This window comes from Barbus barbus (assembly GCF_936440315.1).
Source record: "Barbus barbus genome assembly, chromosome: 14".
Classification (NCBI taxonomy): domain Eukaryota; kingdom Metazoa; phylum Chordata; class Actinopteri; order Cypriniformes; family Cyprinidae; genus Barbus; species Barbus barbus.
The window spans coordinates 2,268,753-2,295,542 of record NC_136742.1 but is presented as its reverse complement, the minus strand read 5'-3'; the positions used below and the strand labels follow the sequence as shown (position 1 = coordinate 2,295,542).

General features: G+C 39.3%; 1 protein-coding gene across 1 annotated transcript in view; it reads right to left on the bottom strand.

The window, feature by feature from the left end:
- Positions 1 to 26,790, bottom strand: part of l3mbtl3 (L3MBTL histone methyl-lysine binding protein 3) — a 64,350-nt gene that overhangs the window by 6,010 nt on the left and 31,550 nt on the right. The window contains exons 15-19 of the mRNA XM_079433825.1: positions 20,082 to 20,196; positions 18,070 to 18,172; positions 15,577 to 15,720; positions 13,018 to 13,122; positions 9,293 to 9,384 (exon numbers count right to left, since the gene is read on the bottom strand). Coding sequence (XP_079289951.1) covers positions 9,293 to 9,384; positions 13,018 to 13,122; positions 15,577 to 15,720; positions 18,070 to 18,172; positions 20,082 to 20,196 — 559 coding nt within the window. The remainder of the gene's footprint in view (positions 1 to 9,292; positions 9,385 to 13,017; positions 13,123 to 15,576; positions 15,721 to 18,069; positions 18,173 to 20,081; positions 20,197 to 26,790) is intronic.

Genomic DNA, 26,790 nt, shown 5'->3' with positions numbered 1-26,790 from the left:
TGCAACTAAAAACAGTTGTTGTATATGCTATGAATATATAATAGGAACAGATAAATATTCAATTTGAAGTGAGACAAAAATATGTCTTTTTAATAGAGGAGTAACCTCTGCAATACTGGTAAGATATTAAAACTCTGGTTGGAACATAGATAACAGAGATATACAGCAACCAGTAGATTTGAGTAATTGGTTTAGTATGAGACAGCTGTACGGGGTATAGGCTGAAACAAATATAGATAAATATGAAGTATAAAGTCACATTGACAACTGTAATGCACATTAAATCTGGAGCCCACAGAAATGGAAAAAAAAACATCAACAAAGGCTTGATTTCAGACACTAGGTGAACATTGCACTTTGGCTAACAAGATGGATAAACGAACAAAGTGAATTCAGAGATGAAGTAGGTATATTATGCATTTCCAAGTAACATTAATAAAGGTTGCTTTCCTTTTGTCAAGTAATGAATTTAAACCTTTTTTAGAATACTGCACTGTTTTTGCTGTATCATTGTTAGAGAAAAATGTTATCATTATTACTGCTTTTTAGGCAGAAATGAGAGTCCACAGTTAAATATAAAAACATATATTAATAATCAACAATACCTAAGACCAATAAGATGCCTAAGATGGTCACAATATACTACACATAAATGGGTTAGCAAAATATTGTGTACAAAGCACAACAAACTACTTGTGTCTTATGTTACATGCATGTTGCAGACCAACTCTCAGCTCTACTGTACGTCCCTTTGAATAAAAACATCAGCGTTGATTTATTAATGTAACGTATAAATGTAAATGTAGGTCTACTCCTACAAACTCTTTATAAATGTTAAAGGTTATGCTTGTCTGGACTAATGGGTGCAGTCTCCATTAAATCATAAAGAATGTAATTAATTTATGTTTAATCATACTGATTTTCTGACACACAATCATTTCTAGCAATGTTAACAATACCAATCTCAGTGTTCAGTATCAATCCCAGTGAAAATAATGGATACCAAGTTTGATGCAAAAAAAAATTATGTTTGTTAAACAAATAGTGCACAAGAGCAATTTGAGGGCTTTGTAATCCCAAGTAAAAGTAAATTCCCCTTGGAATCGCCACCTTAATGATAAGAAAATCACTTCTTTTATAAACTTCACCTTGTTGAAGTTGCTCTTTTCCGCTTTTATTCAGAAGGTCCCTATGAATAGAGCGGCCTCCAGCAGCACCCTTCAAGAGTGCAAACAGCCATTTAAATTCACCCAGAGAGCGTCATGTTCTCAACAGATATTGGTCAAACTGGTTCACGGTCCACTTTAGAGTGGCGTGTACAGCGTTGACGAGATGTTGTGCTCCGTGCCGGAGGCCAAACACTGAGATAACACCCTTCCCCACTGTCTGCCTTTCATGGCTAATTCACTCTGACAGAAACCTTCTTTGAAGTGCGAACAAAAAGAAACAGAACACGTGTTTTTCTCATTGGAAATAAAGAACAATTTGATTCAGAGACGAGGTCAGTCTACACATATATCAAATAAGAAGACAATTGTGAGGTTCTACAAATTAGCCAAGGAGTGGTAACGCAGTGATGTTACAGTGATGTTAACACATGTAAGGTGGTTAAGCACAATATGAACCCTCCTAACTTTGGTAAAATACTCGAGTGCATGGCCTTGAGTAGCATATTGCTTTTATAAAATGTCATGATTGGACAAGAGACTCTAAGCACATCATTTGGGTCCCGTCCAGATGCTGTGCTTCTAATCTGTAGGAGCCTTGTATGCTTGTATTGTTGTCTTCTTGGAAGCATACCTTCTCTATATGGCGATTGAGATTGCTCTGAAATTGGTAGGACTTGATGTAAACAGGTATGACAAATGGCCAGTGACAGCCTAAAATTCAGAGTGCCAGTAGACACAGAGGCCCACAACAAGTCTGGTGTGGCAGATGACATGCAAATGTGCATTGTTGTGGGGCGGGGGGTTCCAGGAACATAGTTAGGAACCACTACCCATAGTTTTTGCTTTGTCTCGACCACAGAGGCAGTCTCAGAATTCGTTTCAGCCCTGGAGGGCTGCCCCAGGTTCTGCCCTCTTCGGGCTTCGCTCTGGCCATCTGCTGAAGTTCCTGACCCACCAGAGCCTCCCTGGTCACCAACACAACGTTTGCCATCCACCAAGAGACGTGTTTGGGCTGTGTGCTCTTTGGTCCGTGTGAAATATTGTGTGTGCGGACAGTGGCATTCGGACCCCAGCACTTCTGTCGTTTAGTTTCAGTTTAGTCTCAGGGTTTGGACTAATGTTTCAGAGATCCTGTTGGTTCACAGTTGTGCTGTGTCCTGTCCTGCCATATCCTGCCTTGCCTTGCTGTAGTATTTCCCCTTACAGAGTAGGTTTTGTTTTATTTTGTAGCCCGCTCTCCCTGTTACAGCCACAGAGGCAGTCCCAGAATCCATTCCAGGCCTGGAATCCAGGTTCTGCCCTCCTCTGGCTTCACCCTAGCCTGATCTGCTGGAGCCATCCTGGTCTTTCCCACAGGAACCACCCTTGGCACTCCACTGGGGTTCCCAGCCCACAGGAGCCTCCATGGTCAGTCACTCCGGTTCCTCCCTGGCTGTCCACCAGGACTCCCGACCCACTGGATCCTCCCTGGTCCCTCCCCATCACACCACCTTAGCCATCTGCCAGTGCTCCAGTGTGCTTGGACTGTGTGCTGTATGATCCATGAGATATGTTGTGTGTGCAGAGCTTGATGTTCAGACCCCAGCACCCCTGTCGAGTTCAGACTTGGTTTAATGTCAAGGTTCAGACCAATGTTCCCAAGGTCTTGTTGGCTCCCAGTTGTGTTGTGTCCTGTCCTGCCATATCCTGCCTCGCCTTGCCAGTGATTTGTCAAAAAATTTAAACCTCGATTTTTTCAGATTTAACCAGTCAACTTGAAAATGTAACTACAACATGATTCAAGTTAATTTTTCTTTAATAACCCTCTAGTTAAAGAAAATTCTATTCCATGTGCACCACACATGAAGTTGTTAACATTATGTAAATGTTAAACAAATCACTTGTTATATAGCTTTGCAGAAAAGATGCACAAACTACAACTACATATTGTACAAACTTGTCTTATACATATTGTGTTCAGAAATAATAAGAGGAAAATGCTTAAAAAAAAAAACAAAAAAAAAAAACACAAAAGTCAAGGTAATTCTAATTCAAAATGATTTAAGGTCCAACACCAGCAGACTATTATTAACTATAAAAGTTCTGTAAAAACAACAACAGCTTTCTGCCTGTCACCATGATGCAAACATGAAATATCAGACATTCAGTACTTACAGGTTTTTTTATTCGATTGTGCTACTTTTTTTCTATGTAAACATGGACGCGTTTGGCTGTTGCGCTCGCATCTCTTGCAGCGTCTCATGCATGAAATGGCATTCTAAGAACATGGTGTTCAAGTTAAAAGTGCACTCCAATCTTATTGCATGTTTTTCCTATTCCACTGCCCGTGTTGCATCTTTATCAACACAAAAGAGCCCTGGCCATCTGCAGGCGTTCCTGATCTGCTATAGTCATCCTGGTTTTTCCCACCGGCACAACCCTTAGCACTAAACAGGGGTTCCTGACCAGTGTTGGGCAGTAACGCATTACTTAGTAACGCGTTACCGTAATTTTATTACTTTTTTAGTAACCAAGTAATTTAACGCGTTATAATTTCCAAAATAGTAGAGTACAGTTCAAAGCTGAGGTCTCTATACGTTACAGCTGCATTACATCATTGCCAACAGAATGCAGTGTTTTATCATCTAGATTGTAGAAGGGTGTTGCACATGCAGCATCCTTTGACTGGTAAGCGCCTAAGAGGTGGATACTACCAACAAAAAACTCTGCATGGTGAGAGAAAAGCATGCATCCTATAGCTGGAAATACAATCATTATTTTGAGTTTATTTCTATCAAAGGCAAGAACTTTATTGTGCGTTGTCATTTAGCCTATGTGGGGGAAGAAAACCTTTTCAACCACGAAAAACTCCACATCCAATTTAAAACACTTGAAAGGGCATCACGGCACAGTAAAACTTCTGGAGAAAGAACCAGATGCGGATAGCAATACAACAATTTCTACTGTCGAGTCCAGTGCAGTGGATTAGAGATCTGCACTCCCGTGGGACCCAACGCAATGCAACAGAGTGCGGCGCGGGACAAGACTCGATGCTCGAGTGCGTAGAGGGATGCGGGACAATAAAATGATTCGTGGGACTCCCGCAAAATAGACATATCTAAACATGAAATATCTAAAAACAAATAAATTGTTATTCATCCATTGCACAAAAGCAACAAGAACTACTAATATGAAATAAAAACGATTAAGAAGCGCAAGCATAAGGCAGAGTATCTATTGATAACATGTGTTTGCAGCGTTGAGCAATGTTGATTTGTGGAACGCATTGACCAGTCAGAGGTGTTAGAATCCACTCACCGTCCAACGCTGGAGTTCCTGCCCAGTGCTGAAATTTGCGTGCTCACGAATCCTCTCATTATAGCACAAGAAATGTAGACATTATGAAAGATTCATTATGTTATAACAGAACTTTGTGAATTGAGATAAAGGAGATAAAAGTGCTCTTGCCTGGTATTCTTCCATGCCAAACCATGTACGCTGCAGCCTATGCTAGCATTTAGTTGTGGTTCAGAAAAGTGGTTCATGAATGTTGATGCTTTAATAACAAATATTTATCAGGAGTGTTGTTGTGGCTAGGCGACACAAAACTTACTATTTCATGCAAATTTCATGGATGTACAGAAAAAAGTAGCATAACTATTATTTTAACTAATTACTTTTGAAATAAAATAATCAGAACAGTAACTTGATTACTTTTAAAAGGAGTAATCAGTAATTTAATTACATTTCCAAAGTAACTTGCCCAACACTGTTCCTGACCCACTGAAGCCAACCATGGTCTGTCCCTTCGGCTCTAGGACTCCCGATGAACCGGATCCTCCCTGGTCCCTCCAATAATATGTGGATTGTTGTGTGTGCGTACTGTGGTGTTTGGATCCCAGCACTCCTGTCTAGTTTAGTGTCGGGTTCGCACTAAAGTTCCTAAGGTCCTGTTGGTTTCTAGTTGTGTCTTCTTCTGTCTTGCCCTGCCCTATCCTGCCTTGCCTTTCCAGAGTATTTCCCCCATGAGGGTATTTTTTGTTTTGTTATTTAATAAAAGCCCTTAGGGGAGGGGGAGCAATCGAACTCGGGTTTGGATCAAGTGTGACAACACCCTTCATGACTTCAAGAAAACATGCCTGTACTTTAGTTTGAAAGAGTTATCTAAATGAAACTGTGGTGAGCCAGAGAAGTCAATGCTGAATATTCCCTGCAGAGTTATGAGGCTATGGCTGCTCACTTTCATACATTAATTAGTGGAGCACATAGCCAGCGGGCACCATCTGATGCATGTTATATAAACACCGTAATCGTCTCTGATAATGGCTCTATCCATGTCATTAGCTGTCATAAAAGCACTTCCTCAAGGGAATTCATAAAAACATGGTGTTGAATACATCTAGATATCTAAGTGGCAATACCGTGTTTGCCCTTGCAGTCTTTTAGGCCTGGTTCAAGTTCTCCTAAATCACCCTCTAATGTATTCCAGTATATTCCAATGAAAAATAGCATAAACTCACAAGCGAAACTCAAAAAGACAAATGAAGCAGCAACGAGAGTGCAGATGTCAGGTACTGTCTCTGCAGTGTGTTTGTTTTATATAATTGCGTTATTGAGGGAAGAGTATCTGTGCTTTTTCATTCTCAGCACAGAGTGCATTATGGGATGCCAGTGCAAAAGTCAAATCACATTTATTTGTATAGAGCTTTATACAATAGAGCTTGTTTCAACACATCTTCACATTAAAAAAAAATGGGAAAATAACTGTTAACTAAAATGTAAACTGAATCAATTATGAAACAAATTCAATTTAGCTGTAAAGCAGCTCTACAGAAGATAATAGTGTCAATATGGAGCTCACTTTAGTTCAATGTTGAGTCAATTGAGTTTACTAAGAGTGTTGATGCTGCAAAGTTAGTGTCATTATCCAGCTCAATTCAGTTCCCTTCTGATAGTGTCAGTGCAGTGGAATTGATAATATTACTGATACTGAATACTATCAAATGAGAATTTTAATTTTTGGGTCACCCTCAGGCTCATTTAAAGGGGACCTATTATGCCCCTTTTTACAAGATGTAAAATAAGACACTGATGTCCCCAGAGCGTTTATGTGAACTTTTAGCTCAGAATACCCCACAGATAAATTTTTATAGCTTGTTAAAACTGCCACTTTTAGGGTATGAGCCCAAACGCACTGATTTTGAGTATGTTGCTTTAAATGCAAATGAGCTGTTGCTCCCGGAGAAGAGGGCGGAGCTTCAAGTGCTCAAGTCATTAGCAGTGCTAGCCTTTAAAAATAAACATTCCCCTATTAGTACAAGCCTGATATCTTTACAGAAAACATACTCTGTTTCAAAGTCTGTCATCTGATTATGCGATGCATAATAAATTTGTGTTTATGAATTACACAGACTGGGAGCACAGCAGGATAAAAATAACAACATAGCTGGTCTCATGCAATCACAAACTTGTCCCACTTCTGACCACGAGCTTGACAACTACAATCGATCGACTCACATTGCTTTCATATGCAACTTTTAAATACCACATTCCTATTCATGATCATTCTGGCAGCAGTTGAAGGCAGCATCAGTGAAAACACACAGAGACAATGATCGCTTTAGCAATTAGCCTTACAGAGTGCCAAGAAGCTCTTTCAGACGTTAACGATTTTTTTCTGGGATATTTACTTCAAAAATGACATTTAACCACAGTGTCCTCGGCTCAGATGAGGGCAGATGATGGCGACTCCTATGTTCATTAGTGCATCCCAAAACACAACACTTGTAAAGCCTGACATTGTATAGATCTCCAGTAATGGTGGACCGCAGCTTCTCACTCAGGGCTGTGTTTATGCTAATAGAGCAGAGAGCGTCACAAATGGGCAGGACTTTTTCCCCTCGGTGACGTGAACAGAGGGAGAATCTGAAACTGCTGGTTCTGTTCATGATTTATTGGTTTTATAAAAAAATGAGTGGGTGGATTTTTAACATTATAGGCTGGTTGTTTTCACACACTGTGGCCACACAACTGTGTTCAAACACCTTATAAAAGTGATTTTTGCATAATAGGTCCCCTTTAATTGTGATTTAAAAGCGCTAAGAGAAAAAAAAAAAAAATTATGAGTTTAACATTTTATTTTTAATATATCAAGGTATGTATAATGGGGAATGTACTGCATAGTGGTAATGAGCCTTCCACATTCTCATTTAACTCCAGGGCAGGCTGGATTAACCGTATAGATATTCAAGCAATACACTTATGTGCACACATATCAATATTTTCACAAGTGTACACAGTCTCCTGCTCCTGGCCAGTTCAGTCCAAATGTTTTTGGCCAAAACACACACATCTGTCCTCACTGGCATTTTTCCCCAAAACACTCACTCAGGCTCGGGTGGCTCCACTGCTTTAAACCCACTCTAAACCTACATGCAATCCCAGAGGCTTGCAGGAGCTGCCTCCTAACGGTCTGTCCTCATTCTGTGGGTCCGTCAGCAGCTCCATTAATCACCAGATCCTCCTGTCACCGGACATCACAGAGTCCTGATTCACAAGTAGATCCTTCAGGGTATCTAATCAAAGTCACATCAACCTGTCGCATCCACAAGCTCTGCAGCCCAGTCGTGATGATCTGCATTCATCAAGAAGATCAAGTCTTTTTAGACACAACTCCTCGTCTGGACTCTTGTCATCCCTGTACTGCATTACTACAGTAATCCTCAACCAAAACTCAGCAAATGACTCAAAATGCAGCATTGCTTTTGGTCTTTAATGAGCCCAAGAGAATGTGCATTTCACCTCTCTTCTCTTTATGAATATAAAGACCTTTGTATTGCAGAACTACTCTCTTATTGCCTCCTCAGGATGAAATGCTTATGTTGTATTCCTCATTTGCAAGTCACATAAAATAAAAGCACCTGATAAATGAATAAATGCAAAAAAAAGTTAGCAAGATAAAAAGTGAATCCACTTGGCTGCTTTCTACTTTGTCACTGCTATTCTGCAATAAACTTCTTGTCCACTGAGATCTTCAACGTCCTCATCATTTTTCTTCAAGTAACAATTATCCATGGCTCAAGCCCCGGTAGATTACCACTCACGACACCCACGATGCATCCAAATACAGAAGCTGAGGTTCTCACATCTTTTATTCTCAGACTGTCTTTGACGGCTGTGACCGGACCGAGTTAAAAAGCTTTTAAGCCGAGGAACAAAGAACCTACGATCCATGAATCTTGAACCTTGAATCCAGCCCTATTCCTCATTAGTGACTGCCACTGAGCCTTTAGAGAACCAGCCACAGAGGAAGAAGGAGAGACCAATTCTTCTGTAAAGAGACACAGCAAGAACCAGGAACGCAGAAAGAGAGAAGAAGTGAGTCATCACAGAAAGAAATAGAGCAGTTGTGATGAACTGAAATGATTTCAGCTGATCTGTGAATCACAACATTGAGTTTCTCATGCTTCAGACACCGATTCTGAGAGCGTTCTTCACAAACTGTACAACATGGTAATCTGCAGTTGTTACCGTTAACACGTAAAAATTTGATTTGTTTGGTATAGATGCATTTAGGTTGATTCAGTGATGTGACATAATATTTCTGACAAATAAAACCAGTTAATTTAGATCTTATTTCTAGTTTACCACTTTTTCAATGCAGTACTTCCTCAAACTTGACATATGTTCGTATATGAAACCTGTTTGCCCCCTTCTTGATATTATTACACAGTAAACATCTTTAAAACAGAGGAAGACTGGCTATTTTGGTTGTATCTTGAACTCGTTTTTTTCATGTTTTAAAATTAAACCATCAGGCTTTGAACGTCTTATTTCTCTTATTTTTATTACAATACTTTTATCATATTTGTCATTACAGTAACTATCACCACATTTATTAAAACCACTTCACTTTTTTTCTCTTTATTTTTTACTGTCTGTGTATTTTTGTTTGCTGCAGTTGTTGAAGCTTCCGCCACAAAGATACATTTCTTGTGTTTGTGAACATACTTTGCAATAAATCTGATTCTGATTCAGTCAAACAGGATTGTAATGCTTGTTTTAATTTCAAGGCTCAATCCTGACGTCCACCAAATGACACGCAAATATAATATGAACACATAGTGAGGGTGGTGTAGACCTACCTTTGGCTTCAATGACTGATGACACCTCACTCTCCACTTCCTCTTCCTGCGGCAGCTCCTCGACCTTCCGAACTTTACAGGGCCGACCAACCCTGAGTGAGAACATCATCATGGCATCATTAGAGCGAGACGCACAGGCAGATGGGATAAGTGACAGCAACTCTGTTCAGAATAGAGCACTACCTTACTACTCTTACTATGCTATGCGTATAGTTTGCAAACTACAAATTGACTACAACACCCCAGATCTACATCTGGGAACAGCTGTTTTTCTTTCTGAGAAGAAAACTGGACAACACTCAGTGAATTAAACATGCAACATTGAAAAGTCATGTGACATCAGTCTGTGTAGGCGGTATAAAGCATATACTGCACAGTATGCAGCAAGCTAGTATTCTACTTCAGTGTGTCTGGCAAGACTACTGCAGCTCATATGAGGATCATCTATTCTGCATGCGCTGATCTGTTTTGCACAAAATTCGTAACAAGTATTTATAGCCGAGGTATGAGTTTGCATATATTTTGTGTGTAATATAAAGCTCATTATGCAAATCGTTTCTGTAAAGTAAACAGAAATTTCTCAAGGATATTTGGGAACAGCAGTGTCAGAATAAATAAACATGTATATTCAGAGATGTTGTTTAAAGCAAGTCTGTCGTGACTCACAGTGAGCGATGGCACGGACCTTCCTGTGTAAGTCATCACAGTTTGCAGCAACATGTTTGGGTGAAAATGAAGCTTGTTGACTTAACAGGTCATTATGTCAACAGCACAACTGAGAAGAATCATTTTACTCTGAGTAAACAATGAATCAGCCAGTTAGATAGTCAAGGACAGCTGTGTGTGTGTGTAAGTGAGTGAGTGAGTGAGTGAGTGAGTGTGTGTGAGTGTGTGTGTGAGTTAGTGGTGGAAATTTTCGTTCTTTCCAGAGACTCGTTCATTTTTCGTTCGTTCACCAAAATGATTCGTTCAGATTCGTTCACTAACTCGTTCAGTGACCATTTTTCCATATTACACAAATACGTCAGCATGTGCCGTTCAACTAACGTATTTACTTGTTACAAAATAAAAACCGATTTGGCTTCATTAAAAAGTGTGCCCTTCTCATTAAATGAATAAAATAAGTCTAAATAAGTGATCAAAGTCATTACTCTTTTTATCTTTTAAATTACACTCTTTTCGGATGACCAAAGCACAAGTGTTTTTTTATTTGTTTGCATACTAGGCTAGTTAACATTTAATTGTTTAGGCAGAGATTTACACGTTCAAATCTGAGATTATGTTAAACGAGGAGTTATTCTGTATGTAAAATATGAATATAAACAAGCGTGCACAGTACGGATACCTGTGCTTTGCATCCGCTTTCTGCTGATTGATGAACTAGATTGACAGAATGGCCGACCTACCCGGTCAACGAACTGGGTATAGCTACCAGTTCGTTCAATTCGTTCACGAACGGGAGATCTCTCTCTCGTTCAGACTCAAAACAGAGCCATCTCGGTCAATGATGCTATTATATTCGTTCGTTCGATCCAACCAATTACATGCCCCTTCTAAACCCGAGCTGAAATGCTATTTGCTGACGTGAGTCACGTGACGCAAATGAGATGGGATGACGTGACGCAAATAATCAATACTGCCATATTTTTTTATGTTTCACAGTTTTTAAACAAACAAAAGTGCATGACATGACTAACATAATGAAATATTTTTTTATTTAAAAGTATGTAACTGTTCAAACATAAAACAACACTAATATAAAAAAATAAAACAAAGAACCAGTTGTTCGAACGACGAACGTAATAATGAGACGAGATGTGTGTATGTAACAGTTCATTTGACTCTTTCAAACTCAAAGCAACTCAATGAAGGGCGTATTCGTTCACTAGATTCAACAAATCACATGCTCCGTCCTCGTATCATACTCGAAGGCTATTGGCTCGAGGTTTAGTCATTCTTTGACAGAGGAAACGGTCCAGAGCTACGCATGCGCGCAATAGCGGCGCGCTGCGGTGGAGGGAGGAGTTTCAGTGAACGAGAAATATGAGTCTCAGTCAATGGATTACGTGAACGAGAATGATTCGTTCACCTAAAAGATTCGTTCAAAAAGAACGATTCGTTCACGAACGTAACATCACTAGTGTGAGTGAGTGTGAGTGAGTGTGAGTGAGTGTGTGAGTGAGTGAGTGAGTGAGTGTGTGTGTGTGTGTGTGTGAGTGAGTGTGTGTGAGTGAGTGAGTGTGAGTGTGTGTGTGTGTGTGAGTGTGTGTGTGTGTGAGTGTGTGTGTGAGTGAGTGTGAGTGTGTGTGTGAGTGAGTGTGTGTGAGTGAGTGAGTGTGAGTGAGTGAGTGTGTACGAGTGAGTGTGTGCGAGTGTGTGAGCGAGCGAGTGAGTGTGTGTGTGCGAGCGAGTGAGTGTGTGTGTGTGAGTGAGTGTGTGTGTGAGTGAGTGTGTGTGTGTGAGTGTGTGAGTGAGTGTGTGTGAGTGTGTGTGTGTGAGTGAGTGTGTGTGAGTGTGTGAGTGCGAGTGAGTGTGTGAGTGTGTGAGTGTGTCAGAGGACAGCAGTGTGCATCTGTCCAGACCTGATGGGTTTTTTTTTTGCATAGACAATTAAGTCTTTGTTATGAGGTTTTATTGCAATGTGACATTATGTTGTCAGCACATTTTCCCCTGACATTCTCATTACAGCGATGTAAAACAATTTCATTCTCATTACTATAATACATAATTACTTTTTCTTTTATTATTTAAATTGTAAAATCTTCATGGTTTTGTTGTACTTGACTCTCTTAAAACCACCTAACCTTACCGAATGAATTGTTGACCCAAGAAGTGGTTCAGGCCTGTGAAGGTTTTGGGGGTGTTGATGGAAGCAATTGAATCCAAGCCGTACAAAACCTAACACCATTTTCTCAGCTCTTTTTCAAAAATTATTATTATTAAACTTACCCACATTCAAGTGCTGATAAGAATGCATTAGACTAAAATAAAAATATTTCTTTTTTTAATTAACCCTAGTAAAAAAAAAATATATATATATATATATATATATATTTAAAATACATTTCATACTAAGTATGGTTCAAATCTATTAACATATTTACTGACATATCAGACTTACTGATATACAATTTTTAATTAAACTTTATTTGGAGTACTACTTGTGCACAATACACATTTCTTATTATTATGCCTAAAATGTGTTTTAATTTCACTATTAATAAGGATTGTCTGATGTTTGAATAACATCTGTCTTTATAGTTAACGTGTACCTGAAGTACAGTTCCACTTTAGCACAATCAAATATACTTCAGTATATCTTTATTTGGACCTCAGCACTACTTCCCCACAATTAAAGTGCATTAAGTACAAAATTAGTTGCTCCAATTTAGCAGACTTTAAGTTTACCAGTTTAGTACCTTTTAGTTATACCAAAAGTACAAATGCAGCACATAAATATGTATTTGGAGTATACTTATATTTATTTTTCACTAGGGAAACGCAAAGGCTCTGTTCTTTTGTTTGCCATATTGCATGTTCAGATATACAACTAGATATTCTGGGGGCCATCAAAAATGCTGACGGTGACTGGCAGCTTTTTTTTTTAACAAAACACTGGCAGGGAGAGAGTTAATAAAATTCATTTTATTACATTAATGGGAATAGCAACATAAAAGTAAAATTTTTATGCCAAATGAATCACCAAGAGAGTGACTGAGCCTAACCTTCGCTTGGTCTCCGTGCCGACGGGCTTCTTTGGCGGCGTTTCCATGGCAGCGCTTGCCGTGCTGGGTTTCTCCGGGAGTGATGGGGCAGAGGTGACGGGTTTGCTGGAGAAACAGAGGCGAGACGGTGATAAATGAACACATCACTGAAGGTGTGAAAGAGGCCAGACGTGACAAAGTCCTCCGTTTTCTCTCAAAGAGCACAGGTGCACTGTTCAGGGCCTGACCGGATATGATAAGCAAATCAAGTGCAAATATGCTGATTTATGCTCATTTATTTACAATAGCAAGTGTTATATTTCACTGAGCTCACCTTAAAATAAACAAATAAGTACACCAATTCAAATTCCAGATTATAATTTGAGTGGCCATATCATACACCTTTACATTTGATTTTATATTGATTTCCCATTTGTGTCCACTATTTGCTATTCAAGTTTCTTGCACCAAAATGCCATAATTTAGAATTTAAAACCTATATACACTCACCTAAAGGATTATTAGGAACACCTGTTCAATTTCTCATTAATGCAATTATCTAATCAACCAATCACATGGCAGTTGCTTCAATGCATTTAGGGGTGTGGTCCTGGTCAAGACAATCTCCTGAACTCCAAACTGAATGTCAGAATGGGAAAGAAAGGTGATTTAAGCAATTTTGAGCGTGGCATGGTTGTTGGTGCCAGACGGGCCGGTCTGAGTATTTCACAATCTGCTCAGTTACTGGGATTTTCACGCACAACCATTTCTAGGGTTTACAAAGAATGGTGTGAAAAGGGAAAAACATCCAGTATGCGGCAGTCCTGTGGGCGAAAATGCCTTGTTGATGCTAGAGGTCAGAGGAGAATGGGCCGACTGATTCAAGCTGATAGAAGAGCAACTTTCCCGATTAATCATTTGACAGCACTAAAATATATATATATATATATATATATATATATAGTATAAATGAGGGTTTAGAAACATTTCAAGGTGTTCCTTTATATAGTTTTCTTTGAGGCACTTGGCTGAATGTGTTTTTGCCGGTTTGCCTACAAGATATGAGAAAAGAAAATATAACAGAAATATAAACGTACAGACACTACTGACAGCTTTAGTAATATATTCGGATCACATGAATTGCTTTTGGGCACTAAAAAAAAAAAAAAGAGGAGAAATGTGCACCAAACAGACGTGTATCAGGAATAACTGACTGGAATAGCTCATTTAGACCTTTGAAATATTCAATGCCTATTCAATTCATTTTGGATAGATTAAGATTCTGAGAACAAACATTACAGACATGGCCTGCTATTTTCTTATGTGTTTCTAATGCAGATTGTTGCACCATAACTTGCTTTAACTTTCCCGCTGACCTTGAATGAATGATGTGCAGTATGATATTGTATAAACATGTCAATGAGCAAAACAAACAGTTATTGGTTGCCGTACATGTCATTCAGACGACTTCTCACCTAAGTGGCTGTTCTTGGCCAGCTGAAGCAGATATAGAGACCAAACCATATGCTCTCAGTCAAAGATCTGGCAACACGAGACCAGGTAGTGTGTGATCTTCAGTCATTTAGTGCATGATGCCCACTTTTTCCTCTGTAACCATTTACAAAGTCACCAAGTGTATGATACCTAGAGTTTAAAATCTGTTCAGATTTGAAAAGTCCTTTAAGTGACACTCAGGCTGAATCATCTGAATGCATCTCTGACACTGTTATCAACATTCAACCATTCAAATTACTAGGCCAGAAACATCCTGAGCTGACTCTGAGGTAATAAATAATAAACGTATTTAAACAGTGTGTCTGTCAACTAAAGAAGCAGCTCAAGAGTAAAGATAGCTTCATTAATTATAACGGCAGTCATTTCATTTTAATGCATCGCAAAATGCCACTCTTGTCTGCTATAGACACAGAGTTATAATGAAACAGCCTGTTTCTGCTACTGTACCTACTGTAAAACTATGTAAATGAACTCTGTAATGACTGGCTACACTCTTTGCTCTTTAATCATGTCTCCAGCAAGTTACTGAACACTGAACACATGTAGATGTGCTAATGTGGGCGATCATATACAGTTAGGTGCATAAATTAGCATAGTGTACCATAAATTTGCATAGCATTCCCAGTTCATAAACCTCTTGCAGAATTTATACAAATATGAAAGATCTTTTGTTTGTTTGTTTTCTATTTACTACTGTCCTTCAGAAGCCATAAAGTAAAATCAATTTACATGGATCTTCCAGTTCAAAAGTTTACATCCCCTAGCTCTTCATGCATTACACGGTCTTCTTGAACATCGATGAATGTGTGCAGCTTTTGTAATAATTGTATACGAGTCCCTCAGTGTGAAAAGATGGCTCTCAACCTGGCTCTCAACCTCACACAGTCATGGTTGTGGTGTGATAATCATTCATCTTTCCCAGTCAGTTCTGCAGTTTGGCTTTTCTGGAGCGGGAGTTGCGTGACACCCAGTACTGTACATCCAACTATTATTTAAGGGGTTTTCCACCATTGGAGCATTTGAAATATTTCAGCAGATCCCATCATCAGAGAAACGAACACTCACTCATTAGCGTCAGCTGAAATCTCTGCGCTTGGTTCTGCTCTGTGTGGCCGACCCGCTCCGCTTCCCGGCATCTCTCCGCTCAAGCGATCCGGCAGAATCGAGTCCTTATTCAGGTTGATATCAGAATACGGGCAACCCACGGCACTGAAACACCAGGAAACACCGAGCAATTTAAAATCATTTCATGTATCACTGCAGTTCAGGAGCTGCTTTGTATCTAGTCATAGGTCTTAAAGTCTTAATTCATACTTTCACAAATTAAGGCCTAAATCAGAGCAGAAAGTCTTAAATTCATAGTTACGGCATTAAATTGTACTAGCTATCATTTATTTGGAGTATTGCTCAGTTGGGCAGTGTTTCCTGATGAAAAGTTAATAATTACTTATATCAAGAGTCAAATTAAAATAAATGGGGCTGTGTGATAATCGCAATTATAGCTGATTCAATCAAATAACTACAGTCTCCTGCACCTCGTCTTAGAGTGAAGCGCAGCACTGTGTGATAATCTGGGGATTTCATCACCTCCATTTACAAAAAAACTATATAAATAAATAAAAATGTATTTTACGTGTGCTGCAAATGTAACATTTGGGAGTGCAATGTGCACTAAGGCTTACTTTATTATCACAGTCACATAATTTGCAACATTGCATAAACTTCTAAATGGTTTCAGAATTTCATTAGTATTCTGCCAAAATAAAAGCTTGACCGTATGAATGTTTAAAAAGAATTTAAGACAATTATTGTAAATAATGTTACAATGCTGTGTAATGTTAGGAAAACTATTATCATTATAATTATCAATTTTCATTTGTTATTTTACAGTACAATTGTAATTTACAGCAATATGCCTTCTGTCTTCAATTTAGAGTTAATAATAATTGTTATTGGTGATGTTGTTTTATTGTAAATTACATTCATCATTCAGTTTGATAGAGTTCTAAAAACACCAGTAATGTAATGACACCAAGTACATCTACAAAGTCAAAATAAAAGACAAAAAAAAAAAATTTTAATATAATTTTTAGATTTATTTTCAATATTTTATCTATTTGCATGTCATGTGATCATTAATGACACGTTTTTAAATAATTGAAATAGTAACTTAAAATTTCAGTTAGGAATTAAAGTAAATATTTTATGTCTTAAGGGGTTCAGCTACCAAAAAACATTTTGGGAATCCCTCGCTTAGAAGCATGTTTGATTCGGTAAAGTGATATTTTCCATGTGAGCTTTGATCAGTATGGGTTTCTTGTTCTCTGGGCGATTATTCTCAGCCTGACTGTACAAACAGAAACATGCAACACCTTCCTCAGGCTGATCGCTGTGCTCCGAGAGCTGATCTGAGCCGCGTGTTAGAGCAGAGCGATCAGTCATCATTAGTCAGGTTAGACCGAGCTAGGATATGCTGAAGATGATATTCAGATTAGGCTGGGCGATATGGCCAAAAATATTATCACATCATTTTTTCCACATCATATCAATATTTATGTATCATTAATGGGGAAGAAAATACTTTCCACATGTTTGATAGACCTTGAGAATGAATGTAAAGATCATTTGTTTAATCACAATTAAACTCCACAGAGCTACCTTTTCATTTAGGGCCCCCTGAATTCTGTTTTATTTAGCCATGAATTCTGTGTTTTATGATTCAATACAAGTTTATCATTAAAATGGTGTCTAATTAAATGAATAAATAATACTTTAACAATTTATTCAGTCTGTAATGAAATGAAAACAATTTACAACAAAACATTGCATTTTTGATTTATTTGTCAAATAATATGCTGCACAACAGTACGGTGTAACAATTGATACTTATTTAATATATTTAAAATATCATTATTATTTGAGAATTACATTTTAGTATACAATCATAATACATTTCTGTCATAATTTGTTCAAGTTAAACCAGAATTTTAGACAGGCTGCCATGAAGATCTTTCAGTTTCAGTGTGTATTGATGGTAGTTTTCTCAAAGTAAATGGTAAAAAGCTTTGTGAATTTCATGGGTTCATCTCATAATTTGAGATGCAGACACTGAAATCCCAGTGAGCATCACGTGTGGTTGAGTTCATGTATCACACACTTACTTGACACACGAGAACCAGTGTCACACAAGCACCTTTGAGCTTGTGTTTGGAAATGCATGGATACCGTAGCTTTCTTAACTCTTTTTTTTTTGTTTTGCGAAGTCCAACAGAGAAATGCACATGTACAAATTTAATGCAGTATGTCAATTTCTGCTGAAGGCGACGGGAAATGAGATATAAACTGAAAGTGAGTTGAGAAATGCACAGTTTGACCAAGTCATACTTCAGCAATAGGGGTTCATTTAGTAAGATTAAGTTCACATCAGAAACAAACTATACTGGAGTTTGCATGAACTGTATCACGAACCAGTGGTCTGCCTTAAACAGTGTTCACATTATCAAGATTAACCAAACTCTGATGTCAAACAAATAAACACACACACAGATTCACACTGACCTGTGGTGTCCAGAGTAGCGGGCTCCTTTGATGTGACCCACTCCCTTACAGCCTGGCGTGGGACAGCCGCCCTGCTCAGACGTATCAAACATGTCCTGAGGAGCTATGAAGAAAACACACAGAAACACATCACACACTATACATCATCCTCACTCGGGAGACCACAGTATCAGCTTACACATGGAGTAGTCAAGGACTGTTTGTGATAAGTGATTACACAGTACACACATGAGCTTCATAGAGACAAAATGTAACAAAATCAAATGTAATATACAGATACATTTATATCACTTTAATGGCACTGAAAAGAACCTATTCATTGTCATTAAAGTGAAATTACTGAACCTAAACATTGGAGCCTGATAAAAAAGTTCCTTTTAGAAGACAATTTCAATTTTGCATCTGAACTCTTCATGTGTTGACAAACACTTTCAATCTTCAAGTAAAATATAAAAATCCATTATAAAAAAAATAAGTCATACAAAGATCAAAATACAAACCTTTACGATATTTATTTTGTGAAATTATTTATATCCATTTTTATAGAAATTATGGTTGTGTCTCAGTTGTGGAGTCATTTCTGCAATCATGAAAATTTTTTATAATATTTAATCAGAAGTTATAGTACTTGTTTACAAAGGAGACAACCAAAACAGTAATTAAAGTTATTAATAGAGTACATATAGATTTATATCGAGAGTGTATATAGACTCAGGTTTAGATTCATATGTGACCCTGCAGCACAGAAGCAGTCATCAGTAGCACAGGTATATCTGTAGCAATAGCCAACAATACATTGTATGGATCAAAATTATACATTTCTCTTTTATGACAAAAATCATTAGGATATTAAGATCATGTTCCATGAAGATATTATGTAAATTTCCCAAAACTTCATTTTTGATTAGTAATATGCATTGCTAAGAACTTAATTTGAACAACTTTAAAGGAGATTTTCTCAATATTTAGATTTTTTTGCTCCCTCAGATTCCAGATTTTCTAATAGTTGCATCTCAGACAAATATTGTCCTATCATAACAAACCATACATCAATGGAAAGCTTGATGTACAAATCTCAATTAAAAAAAAAATTGACCCTTATTTTTGTGGACCAGGGTCACATCCAGAAAATAGAAAAGGTATATATAGACTCTGATGGATATATTCTCTTTGCCTGGTTTCTCTCTCTCTCTCAGTAAGTCGGTCACATCCTGATGCCAGCTGCTGATTTCTAAACATTGCTCTGATCCGTTTCCATGGACACAGAGGAAGGGAACGAGAACAAGAAGAAGATTATCAGCAAGACTGACTGGAGTAAAGCTCACTGTTCAACAGCATTTTCCCAGCATCCTCTGAAGCTAATAGAAGATATTGACATGAGAGGAAGAGAGAGGACTGTTAGACGCTCCATTCCTCTTTTATACCCACATAATTCCTTCTCTCTCTACCGGCTACAATTTTCCATGAAATGAAGTCAAAATGTCTGTCATTTAGAGAGTCTGAGGCAGTCTATTTACAGATGATAGAGAAGTGGCCATTAACTCAACATTTAGGGCTGGGATTACAGTGCGTTTGTCTGAATCACTGAAACATCTAGTCGTCGTAGTCGTAGTTAATAGTGAATAAGCGTTCCCTATTCTAAAGTGTTACCAAAACATCTAATCTAATCTTAGTTTCTGGTTTTGTTTTACAGGAAAATATTTGGAACATATTAAATAGGATCATCTCCATGATCTCATGTGAGAGGAACAATGAATTCCAATAGCGTCAGATCTTAGCATGTTGCACAATACTTAAAAGGTATATAAAAAAAATTGTCCATTTTAAGTAGATTTGCAGTACTGAATAAAATATACTTTCTTTGTGCATTGCCCATCTTATCCGTAAGAATACATGTGATGCTGCCAAGTGTCTTCGAAGGCCTCAAGTGTTGCTGCGTGACATTTGCAACAGCCGTTCCTTCACGAGTGAGTCTCTCAGCTAAAGGTTGTGTGAAATCTGTCTGTACTCACTGATGGGCGGCTGCAGTGGATGTCCGGTTTTGGCGCACCACCCGGCAGGATGAATATCTGGGCTGTCTGCATCGATCCAGTAATCATACTCATCTGTCCAGCCATCAAAATGGATCTAAAAGAGAGCAATGCAGATCACTCTTTTACAATATTAAAAAAACAATGAAGCTCAAATGATGCACTATACACTATGCACTTATTATGCTCTTTGACATTTAAAGTTCATGGTAAAGTTTATTATTCATTCTTAACATAAACCTCACTGAATTGAATGAATTAAGTAAATCTCCAGATTTGCTAACAGCTTGCACCAGAAACCGCTTTTGGAGTTAAAAAGCTACTGGCATGATTTACTATAGTCACACACTTTACTATAGAAGCATTAGTAATAAAAAGGCGTGAACAGTCATTTTTGCAGCTGATCTTACTGCATATGTCTCCCTTTCAGACGCAACATTTATGGGAGGAGAGTATTTGAATCAGGGGTGTCAAACTCATTTGAAGTTGAAGGCCGGATCGGAGAAAATTGGCACCTTGTGGACACTGAATTACCTTTTGTTACAATTATATTAATACTAACCAAACAAACTACAATATAATTTACAAGGAAACTTGGAAAACTTTTCTTCAAAGATGATGCTCATATACTGTATATACAGTATATACAAATATACTGGTATTTGTGCCATTATTTAAAGCCCAAAAAAGCATGTCTTAACCCATTGCTCTAGGTAGACTGCCCTTAATTGAGACACCTAAGGCCAGGAGGAATTGTTCCTGCAGGGTCATGGTGTATTTCTCTGGTGACACAGCGTGAACGTCATTACAAATCCCAGAGGAGCTGGTTGTGTGGTGATAAATAGATTTTATTCTTACATAAGGTACAAAACACCCCGCGGCACTTCAGATGAAAGCTGGAACAGCTTGGCTACTAGCATTTCAAGGTCCCTCGAGATGATTATCTTCATATTGCAATGCGCATCTCTAGTGACGTTAACATTTTAGCAGGAATCTTAAAGAAATCTTGGCAGCGATCAGACGGCTGGCAGGGTGATTCGGTCATGTTGTGTTCGAGACTCTCAGAACTCTTTGAAAAGAGCTGCTGCAATCACAACAATGAGAAGAAAAGAGCAACAGCCCTTAAATGACAGCCTGTCTCCAGGACTTCGATAAAACGGCTTTCTGGGAAATCAGCCGGACAGCAGGAACAGGAACGGACTAAAAAGGCGAGCTGTGTTTTTAGTGGTGTTCAAAGCCCAGCTGACAGTCATTATGTGGAGGCTGAGTGGACTGGCGTTGTGCCGCCCATCCAGACCGGACTGGCTTTTGTGATTCACTGCATGACAGTTTGAGATAAGGAAATGTTTCATTTGCATTCTTCTCATCAGTCTCGCTCTCTTTTAATCTCCTTCCAGTTTGCATACGTTCACCCATGACTACATCCATTTAGCGATCTCTCTGTCTAATATTCCTTTTGCTTTGTTCACAATCAGTGTAATTTTAGTATCACTGATATAATGATACTGATTCTTTTTCCGTTCTTCGTTATTTCCACAAGTCTATTGCACTAAGGATTTGACACAGGAATCCATAACTTGTAGTGTATAAGTTTACGTTTTCTTTGTCATGTTACATTATAAAATAAATTTAACTATTTTACACTTAAAAAAAAACAAAAACCTGAATGTTAGCTTTCCCTCGGTCAAACGACTGTCTAGCACATAACCCTTCTTCTTCCTTCTATTCCTTCAAATTGTTACGCATGTATTGCATGTATAAAACTAACCAGAGTCACGAGATACACTGTAAAAAAAAATAAAAAAAAAAATCCGTAAAATATACGGTAAAAAACTGGCAGCTGTGGTTGCCATAATTCTACAGTAAAAAATACAGTAACAACATTTTCGGTTTTAACTTAAATACCGCAATTTCATTAACTGACAATGTTAATATACCAACCTATTGAAATACTGAAATCTGTTTTGTACCTTTGAAATACACTGATAACCACCAAATGCAGGTGGTGATGAGAAAGTCACATGATGAACCAAAGCCCATCACAAGCAGCTTTTAAATAATAACATATATAGAAGGTGCAGTGCCATTCACACAAGCACTAAACACCATCATGGTGAGACTCATTAAACTAAAATATGCAAACAACATTAGATGTAACATACAACCCTAAAAAACATAACTGATAAGAACAAAACTAAGAAGAAACAGTTATTTCAAAGAAAAAATATCAAATTCAAACAAAATTTGAAATGCAAACGCAGGGAATTCTGGGAACGTCAGTTTACGGTTTTTCCCTGTAAATTTTACAGGAACTTACCGTTAACCATTTAACAGCACGTGGGGAGGAAAACAAACACAAAACAGTCCATGGGCGTGACATTACTGGGGGGGCGGGCACCCTGGAGGCTGATGCAGGACGGGGACAAGGAAGGCCTCCAGGGTGGATCAGGCAATTCAGGAGGCCATGGCAGGGCAGGGAGCTCAGGAAGCCATGGCAAAACAGGGAGTCCAGGGAGATGACAGGAGGAACCAGGGCAGACCAGACGGAGACAGGAGGGGCTTGGAGTAGGAGGAGTTAGGAGGGACGCAGGCCACGGCCATAATGGCAACCCACGGTGGAGCCGATGGAGGGAGGAGCCATGGAGGAGGAAGGGCTGACGACGGTGGAGGAGGCAGGAGCGGGCGGGTGGACGGGTAATTTGTGAGCCTCTGGGCTTTCAGGGCTGGACAAGGGAACAGGAGCCCTCTCTGGGCTAAACTCAGGAACGGGAGCCCTCTAAGGGCTGGACAGGGGAACAGGAGCCCTCTCTGGTCTGGACAGGGGAACAGGAGCCCTCTCTGGGCTAAACTCAGGAACAGGAGCACTCTAAGGCTGGACAGGGGAACAGGAGCCCTCTAAGGGCTGGACAGGGGGACAGGAGCCATCTCTGGGCTAAACTCAGGAACAGGAGCCCTCTAAAGGCTGGACAGGGGAACAGGAGCCCTCTCTGGGCTAAACTCAGGAACAGGAGCCCTCTAAGGGCTGGACAGGGGAACAGGAGCCCTCTCTGGGCTAAACTCAGGAACAGGAGCCTTCTCTGGGCTGGATGTGGAAACTGGAGCTCTCTCTGGGCTAAACTCAGTAACGGGAGCCCCTCTAAGGGCTGGAAAGGGGAAAAGGAGCTCACTCTGGCTAAACTCAGGAACGGGAGCCCTTTCTGGGCTGGATGTGGAAACTGGAGACCTCTCTGGGCTAAACTCATGGAATGGGAACCCCGTCTGGGCTGGATGTGGAAACCGAAGTAGGAGGGAAGAGAGGGGGCAGGTCAGCATCCCAGTCAATTAGATCCCCTTCCCCTTCCGCTTTCCCTTTACCCAGATCCAAAGACAGCTCACCCTCAGCCATGTTGCAGTGGGCGGAGCTCCTCTTCGCGATTTCACTGGCCACGGCTTTCTACCTCGTGATGGGCGTGGTTGCCGGCTCTCGCACTTGGTCTGACGGTAAATGAAGCACCTGAAGCACGCGCACTAAAAAGCCTGTCTAACAGCGCCTGATTGCTCAACTAAGTTATCTTTTGCGCTAATACTGTCAAAACACACAAGGTTTACATACAGACTCAGTTGGTTATCTCTAAAATGAAAGTAAATAGTTAAGAGAGAAACGGATGCGTGCCTGTATATTAGATGCATGCAGGTCTTAAAGGGACAGGACACTAATGGCGCTTTTCCACTGCGTGGTGCGACTTGGCTCAGTTCAGAACGGCACGACACGGCTCAGTTCGGCTCGCGTTTCCACTGGAGTTTAGTACTGCTTTAGAGTGGGCGGGATTATTCACGTGTCGTTATAGTTGCGCCGCCTCTACTGCCGTGACTCCTGAAAAACTTTTTAATTTCGCGTCACTCCATTAAGCTCTCGCTGGATCTGTTCCTCGGCTATCACGAGAGGATCGTCTGTACTTCCTCAACAGACAACGAAAAGCCATTTATGGTTGTTAAAAAAGGCGCGCCCATTCAAAACAGTTGCGTTCGATCCTTCACTGGCTGTGCTGATTTAAATCTAGCGGGTCTGTTGTGTCTCGTGCTGCAAGTTCAATGACGGAGGCAGTGACGATTCTCTCCAGCCAATCAGTGATCAGCAGAGTTTACACGTCACATTTTGGTAACAGTACGGCTCGCTTGGAACCTCGGCCTAGGTGGTACTAAAAAAGTACTAGGTACCAGGTACTGTACCCAGTGGAAACCCCCCCAAAAGTGTGCCGTACTGAACTGTACCATGCCGTACTATGCAGTGGAAAAGTGGAAAATGCTGTCGAATGTCATTAAAGGGATAGTTCACCCTAAAATTTAATTTCTGTCATTATTTACTCACTCACATGTTGTCCCAAACCTCCATTAATTTCTTGTGCTGAACACAAACTAAGATATTTTGAAGAATGAGGGTAACCAAACAGTTGCTGGTCCACATTGACTTTGATAGTAGGGGGGGAAAAATCCTATGGAAGTCACTGTGGATCAGCAACTGTTTGGTTTTCCACCTTCTTCAAAATAACATTTATGTTCAGCAGAAGAAAGTGTGTGTTTTCAATTTGTTCAGGTCTATATAGGTCTTCATATGGTTTTTAAGTTTTAGTTTTCAGTTGTAATAGAGTACTTCATTTTAAACAAAACCCAGAAATGCTGCTTTGTCAACTAACGGAAATATATCTATATATATATATATATATATATATGAATGAAGAGCTCATTTGCAAAAACAGATGACAATTGTCAGAAATCATGTTTTTTCATTGTGCATTCCAATTAATCTCAATAAAACTGCAGTTGGGTTATTTTGACTAGGTAAAAAAAATAACAGCTAACTAACACAATACACAAAAACATGATAACATAATAAAAAACATGATTTTTGAAAATTTTATTTAACAGAGTTATGTTTTTGCAAATAAACTCTTCATATATATATATTATTATTTATTTTTAACATTTTGTTGCTGAAGATCTACTGATTCTGCTGTATTTTTTTAAATTAAGACTTTCCCAAAAAATAATTATTAGGCTTTGTTCAACACAATTCAAGTTTATTTGAACAAATTCTAATTTTTATAAAGCCATGTATTTAAGACTTTTTAAAATACTATCAAATACTCCACAGACACCCTGTAAACAGGTTTGATTCAGACATGCCAAATAAATCAAACCCTTTTGTCTCTGTCCTGTGGGATAGTCGAGGGCGTTGCAGAGAACCATCAAAGACCTGGACGTAAAGGTCTTTTTCCTCCAAGTCAATTACAGCTGCTTCAGGAAATATTGATGGGGGATTTTAAAACGCAGTGGGAATCTGACAAATCCATCCGATGAATCTAACAAATCTCCGGTGAATGTCAGTGAACAGAGGTGATAAGAGAGAGCAGCACTGGAGGTGGAGGTGGTGCACTATACGGCTCGGACACATGAACTAGACCGACACGTGTAAGCCGAGCATTGATTGGGTGTTTAAGAGAGAGACTGAAGGACCTCTGCTCGATCTCTCTGTGGAGGATCATGAATGATGGCTGAGCAGACAGACAGCGTGAGCGGGAGAGGAGGCAGATCTGACAGATTCTGCGCCTGAGTGTGAGACACACAGTGACATCTGTTATTTCTCTCGGTCCGTGTGAATGATGTGTGTGGATTCTGCTGCCCTCTTGGATCCCACATGTGCAATTACAGCCAGATGGTTACACGGACCGTTAACCACCTGTTGCACACCGCACTCAGAAATGGTGAGACCTGACTGAAATCGCCTTTCTCTTTGCTTCGTGCAACACCTAGGAATGAGGCCTGTTGGTTGATAGTAGGTGTTTCTAATCAACTGTATATGGGTCACGACTCAGCTTTGATGCATTGCCAACAATCGTTACTGTTGCCTCAAACAACCAACTCTCATTAAATATGTATGTCTACAAGTTGTTTTGTTGCTCACTCAGTGTGAACAGCTGTGAATGCTGGACCTTGTCAATCTCTAGTATAAACTGTGTCTTGCTCTGATAATTTCAGAATTGAGATCTAGCATGCAAAGTATGCACAAAGTGCCCACATGTGGATTTGAGAGAGGTACAGTAACGTAGTTGTAGAGCAGTAGTTTCAGTTTCACCTTAAATAATTTTTTTAGGCTTGGGGTTTATAATACATAGTTTATATTGAATGCTGCTATAATTTGTTTGTTTTATTCTTCTATTTTTCATTCCGGTTTTGTTCTGAATGCCAGTAAATTAGAAGGATTTGTTGTGGAGTGAGGGGAACTAAAGATCTGCCTACAGTTTTTTGTAAAAGTTTTATTTACCAGCATTTGAAATGATTTCTGAATGCAATAAAAATCTGACTTATCCGTGTTGTTTTCCAGGAAATGCTCATCAGCACTTATGCCATTTTTCAGTACTTTGAATCCAAAGCAGTGCTGGCACGAAAGCTAGCACTGCTTCTGAAAGCAAAGAAGTGACGACTGAAAACGTACAACTGCAAGAATCTGCATTAGAACGGCTCTGGCACAAAGACACATTCATGTGTGTGAAGAGCAGACGTTTTTCAGCTGGAGGACTGACAGATCATGTTCAAAAGGAGATTTCTATATGGAGCAGAGCTTCCCTCCAGCCCACACGAAGGGAAAAGCACAGATGACTCATCCTGATCGCTTCCAAACTCCCAAACAGATGGCTGAGAGATCAGATGCTGT